Genomic DNA, 5295 nt, shown 5'->3' with positions numbered 1-5295 from the left:
ACATGTCAATATACATGAAAAGTATATATATATATATATATATATATATATATATATATCCATGGTGGATTTTTTTCTTTACTGAAACAAATAAATCTTTACTGAAAAAATAAGTTAAAAACTTTACTGAAATAAATCATTATACAAGCAAAAAAAGCTACTAGATATGACAGAGATAAAATGCATATTTTGTTTAATTTTATGAGGGATATTAAAAACTTGCCTGGCATGGCAAATAGAGGGCTCTCCTTGACACGAGGAAGATCTATATTTAAATTGTGCCTCTAACATACACTATAGGACTCTCATCAAGTCTTAATTTACGTTCAATACCAGGCCAATCTCTAAGACCAGAGTGAGCTTATCTGTATTGGTAGTGGGAGTTTCTATAGCTTGGAATTCCCTACATGAATGAAATTAGAGGTAAGTCTCTCTCCTCAAATGAGGCAAAATCTGTGCTTTTATTAATAATAGCACAGAAGAACTTTTTTTTATTTTGAAGATATTTTGCCTATAACATCATATAACATGTCCATAGTATGTGCATGAATGTGATGACGTATTTCTGTTTATTTCCGAAGAGATGCAAAGATTTCTTCCAGTGAGCATATGAGAATTGGTGGCAGTGAAGAGATGGCCTGGATGCAGATCTGTGAGCCTACTGAAAAGGATAAAGGGAAATATACATTTGAGATATTTGATGGCAAAGATAACCATCAAAGGTCACTTGATCTCTCTGGACAAGGTAAAATACTTAAATTACTCAGAGTATAATAATTGCATATTTTGTGGCTTATTTAAGACCAAATGAGGGACAGCCTTGAATTGGAGTTGAAAGATTTGTGTTCAGATCTTGCCTCTAACTTACTACCCGTATGACTACATGCAAATTACCTAACTTTCCTAAACTATACCACAAATTATTCATTCACAAAATCGGGATAATAATATCTATATAATTGATAATTACAAAGATCAAATGGATATTTAAAGTACTTTGTAAACCTTAAAATACAATATACTCATGTGTGCAAATAAAGCAGTATATAATTAAGTTTTGCTTAAACATTTTATCAATCCACCAGGACCTTTGTGTAACCAGAGCATCAATTTGGAATCTTGTGCAGATAAAATTAACTTTATGTAGCTCTTTTGTTCATGTGTTATTTGACAAAAAAGGAAAATCTATTACTTAAAATTTTGGGTATATTTGGAGAGAGACTATGACATTGAAACAGGTCAATAATGGATGAAATATTTCATTCCAGCTTTTGATGAGGCATTTGCCGAATTCCAGCAACTCAAGTAAGATTTGCATATTTTATTAACATTGCACAAGATTAATTCCTCTAACTACCAGTTTCTTCTTCCCCACTCCCAGTCAGATTTACTTTTTGTGACAATACCTATGAACTTCTATGGTTTGAAAGCCTGTAGGATGGAGATAGCAATGGAAAAGTACATCAACGATTTATCATGTTACAGGAAAGAAATCCTATTAAAGAATAAATACATTTAAGAACTTAGACTTTAGAGTTATGGAAATTCAGTTTCAAAATTGGGAATTTTTAAGAGGCTTGTAGTAGTGGCACCATTTCCTCAGGAAAGGGAATAGGGTGCAGTGAATGAGAAATAATTCTATTTTAACAAGTTCTTCAGGATACAGTCTCTAAATCTAAAACAGTGAAAGATAAAGTGTATGAGCCAGCGTGCAGAATAAGAGAATTTGTTGAAGTCTTCATGATTATAAAGCAAGCAATATCCTCTAGTTAGATGTGTGTAGTCTCAAGCTGTATATTTTGCTGAGATCTTCAGTAAAGCAGAAGAATAAGTAGTGGCTCTGGTATTAGGACATCCAAGTTGGAATCCTATTTCTGCCACTTCGCACCTGTGGACAAGTCATTCCAACTCCTTGAGCCCCAGTTTTCTTATCTGCAAAATAGAGATAGTCAGATTTACATTACCTACCCATATCGTAGAGTTTCTGTGAGGATCAGCTGAAATAATATACACAAAGCAGTTTAACTATTACTTGCTACACAAATGTAAGTTTTTATTTTGTTAACCAAATAATCTAGTAATGGAGTTCTTCCACTTTTCACCTGGTGGTTGTTGTATCAGGTAAACAAAACCTTTACTTCAAATTCCCAATTGAGTGGGGAAGAGTAATCAGGAAAGGGATAATTTATTTTTGTCAATGAGTTGACAGTTATAAAAAGTTCAATTCTACATCTTTTAATTATAATTTCATATTTTCATGAAACTCTATAAATAGAAGATTAATTTTCTCTATCAATATACTAACTCCCCACTATCTTTTTCCCCACTTCTCCACACCTTCTTCAGGGCTGCTGCATTTGCAGAGAAAAGTAAGTACATTTTAAATGGCAGCAATGGCTAATTATTAGTCTGTGTTAGCACTGATTAGAGATCAATATTTTAACATATGCATGAATTTGTGTTGAATTTTAAGCATTCCTGCTCATGACATTTGGATAATTGCTCTTTTCATTTCATAGATCGTGGCAAGGTGATTGGTGGGTTACCTGATGTGGTAACTATAATGGAAGGCAAGGTAAGAATGATAATTTTTGTGCAATCAGAGGGAGTTCATCATTTTACCATTCTGAATACATGAAAATGACTTAGAGACCAAAGGCAATCCACCTTTCTTCCTTGTTATTGTATAACAAGGGTACTTCAAAGGCTATGGAATGGTAATTACCATTCCTAGGTATATAGGACTGCTTAGCTCAATATGTTCTGGTGGTTCAGTAGAAATTCCAAGGAACACCATGACAGGAGAGAAAGAAAGAAAGAGGGGAAAAGGGGAAAAGCGAAAGAGAAAGACAGAGAGAAGAAAAGAAGTAAAAAGGGAAGAAATGTAGAGAAAGAGAGGAAGGGTAAAGAAAGGGGAAGGGGAGAGTGAGACATACAGAGATAGAAACTGAGAGACAGAGAGATAAAGATATAGAAAGATGCACAAAGACACAGAGAGGTAGGCAGACAGAAATATATACAAAGACACAGAGAGATACAGAGATAGAGGAGATTGTGAGAATGGAGATGAGATAGAGATAGGATAGGTATTTTGTTTGGGGAAGTCACAGGTATGATTCATAGAATCACAGATAGTTGGGCAAACCTTTTTCAAAGGTAATATTTATGTTTATTTGAATACTGTTCCCAGAGCAAGAGGTTGAATGGTAGAAGTGGGATGTGGGAAGTGATGGTAAAATATGATTAGGAGTCTAGTTAGGAGTCTGTGAACATCTATATATCAGGTTATCACCAGTTAAGATAGTTTGTATCAAAATATCAAATATCAAAATATCAAAAAATAATTTGGTAAACAGAAGTATATTTAACGAACAAACCCCTCTGACATATTTTTCTCTATCTTCTTTCCTTTTCACCCATTCCCTTGAAAAGACTCTAAATTTGACTTGTACTGTATTTGGAAATCCTGACCCAGAAGTTGTTTGGTTCAAGAACGACAAGGACATTGAACTCAACGAACACTTTGTGGTCAAAGTGGAACAATCCAAATATGTCAGCTTATCCATCAAAGGGGTGACCTCCGAAGATTCGGGAAAATACAGCATCAATGTTAAGAACAAATATGGTGGGGAAAAAATAGATGTCACTGTGAGTGTGTACAAACATGGTGAACAGATACCTGACATTTCTCCTCCCCAGGCAGCTAAACCCAAGCTGATACCAGCATCCTCCTCCACTCTGGAGTAATAAGAGAAGCATCTTCCTTAATGTGGAGAAACGTTCGGAAGGCAAAATGCTTTATCTGAGTAGTATATAAATAAGTTGTAGTAGAGTGCTGTGCAGATAGAGAAGTGATTACGGGTTATGCTTTGAAGAGTGTTTCAGCTTGCTTCTGTAGAGACACCTAAAATTCTCTCTTTGGAGGAAATCAACCAAATGACAAAAACAATAGAATAGGAAAAGTTATGTACCTGACTCTGAAAGTCATGTGAGATGATAATTAGCTTTTCATTAGTTTGACTATTGGAAATCAGCATCTAAGAACACCAAGAGCATGTTATTGTTGTGTGGACACCTGCAGTCCATGCTGGTAGTGTTGTTGGTAGCTAGTCTATGGTCTTCAGCATTATGTTTGCCTTTAGAGTCACTGAAAACACGGGTTACCTGGATATACCTTGTTTTTCTTGCTTTGGGCTAATAAAGCTTTAAAAGGCACCTTGTTGTGGGTCTTCCTCTACCAAATCACACCTAACTACTTCTGTTTATTCTCTCTGCTTGTTTAATTATGGCTTATTGTGCAATTTCACAGCTGGTAGCATGCAGACAGTGCACTTACAATCCAGAAAGCAAATGATAGTAAATCACATTTACTGTATAGCACCTACAGATAGTATTTCACCCTTTAGGGGCTGGAATCAGGCAGCTGAAACTGGCACAGGGGTTATCCACAAAAATCATAGTTTTATAAGAAAGCAACAGAGGTTGCTGGGTGGTACAGTGGATAGAACAGTGGGCCTGGATTCAAGAAGACGAGTTCAAATTTAGCCTCAGACACACTTACTAGTTCTGTGACCCTGGGCAAGTCAATTAACCCTATTTCCTCAGTTTCCTTAAAATGAACTGGAGAAGGGCATGGCAAATCACTCTAGTATCTTTGCCAAGAAAACCCTAGATGGGGATGTGAAGAGTCAGACATGACTGAAACAACTGGATGACGACTACAACAGTTATTAATATCATCATAGGCACCAAGGATTAAATATTTTTTGCTATGTTTAAGCTGAGGGGTAAGTGGTTGGAGTATTGATCATACTAATTGCTCATTCTAACGTTCTCTCTTCAAAAGAGGTTCTTAACCTGGGGTTCACAAACCACCAACAAGTCCATGGATAGATTTCAGAGGATATGTGATTTAGTATGAAAAAAAAGGTCTATATTTCAATGAAATTGAATTCCTTTGTAATTTTGTTTTATTTTATTCATTTAAATACATTAGGTGTCACCAGACTGCCAAAGGGATCCATGACATAGAAGTCAAGACAAAAAGCATTAAGTACCTACTATGTGCTAGACACCAAGTTAAGTATTGGGAATATAGACAAAGCCAGAAAATCTTTACTCTCAAGGATTTCAAAGTCTAATGGAAAAAAAAGGTCAAGAACCCCTGTGATCTAAGGCAAACATAGCAACAACTATATACTTTTTCTCCCTCCCTTTCCCTCTCCTTCTCCCTCTCCTTCTCCCTCTCGCTGTCCCTCTCTCCCTGTCTCTCTCCCTCCACCCTCTTCCTCCTTC

General features: G+C 35.8%; 1 protein-coding gene across 1 annotated transcript; it reads left to right on the top strand.

The window, feature by feature from the left end:
- Positions 1 to 587: 587 nt before the first annotated feature.
- LOC123254483 (myomesin-2-like) lies at positions 588 to 4215 on the top strand. Its single transcript, XM_044683494.1, has 5 exons — positions 588 to 745; positions 1269 to 1305; positions 2347 to 2369; positions 2520 to 2575; positions 3433 to 4215. The coding sequence occupies exons 1-5, from the start codon at positions 610 to 612 to the stop codon at positions 3745 to 3747; spliced, it is 567 nt and encodes a 188-aa protein (XP_044539429.1). The 5' UTR covers positions 588 to 609; the 3' UTR covers positions 3748 to 4215.
- Positions 4216 to 5295: the final 1080 nt, after the last annotated feature.

This window comes from Gracilinanus agilis, unplaced genomic scaffold, assembly GCF_016433145.1.
Source record: "Gracilinanus agilis isolate LMUSP501 unplaced genomic scaffold, AgileGrace unplaced_scaffold23142, whole genome shotgun sequence".
NCBI classification, from domain to species: Eukaryota; Metazoa; Chordata; class Mammalia; order Didelphimorphia; family Didelphidae; genus Gracilinanus; species Gracilinanus agilis.
Note: the sequence above shows the minus strand (reverse complement) of the source record. Positions and strands in the feature narration are given on the sequence as shown.

Excerpts from the sequence above, each read along its gene's own strand:
- LOC123254483 (XM_044683494.1), top strand. The coding sequence starts at position 610 with ATGAGAATTGGTGGCAGTGAAGAGATGGCCTGGATGCAGATCTGTGAG. Across the intron at positions 746-1,268 it reads ACTTGATCTCTCTGGACAAG|CTTTTGATGAGGCATTTGCC; the intron begins GTAAAATACTTA and ends ATTTCATTCCAG. Across the intron at positions 2,576-3,432 it reads TAACTATAATGGAAGGCAAG|ACTCTAAATTTGACTTGTAC; the intron begins GTAAGAATGATA and ends TCCCTTGAAAAG.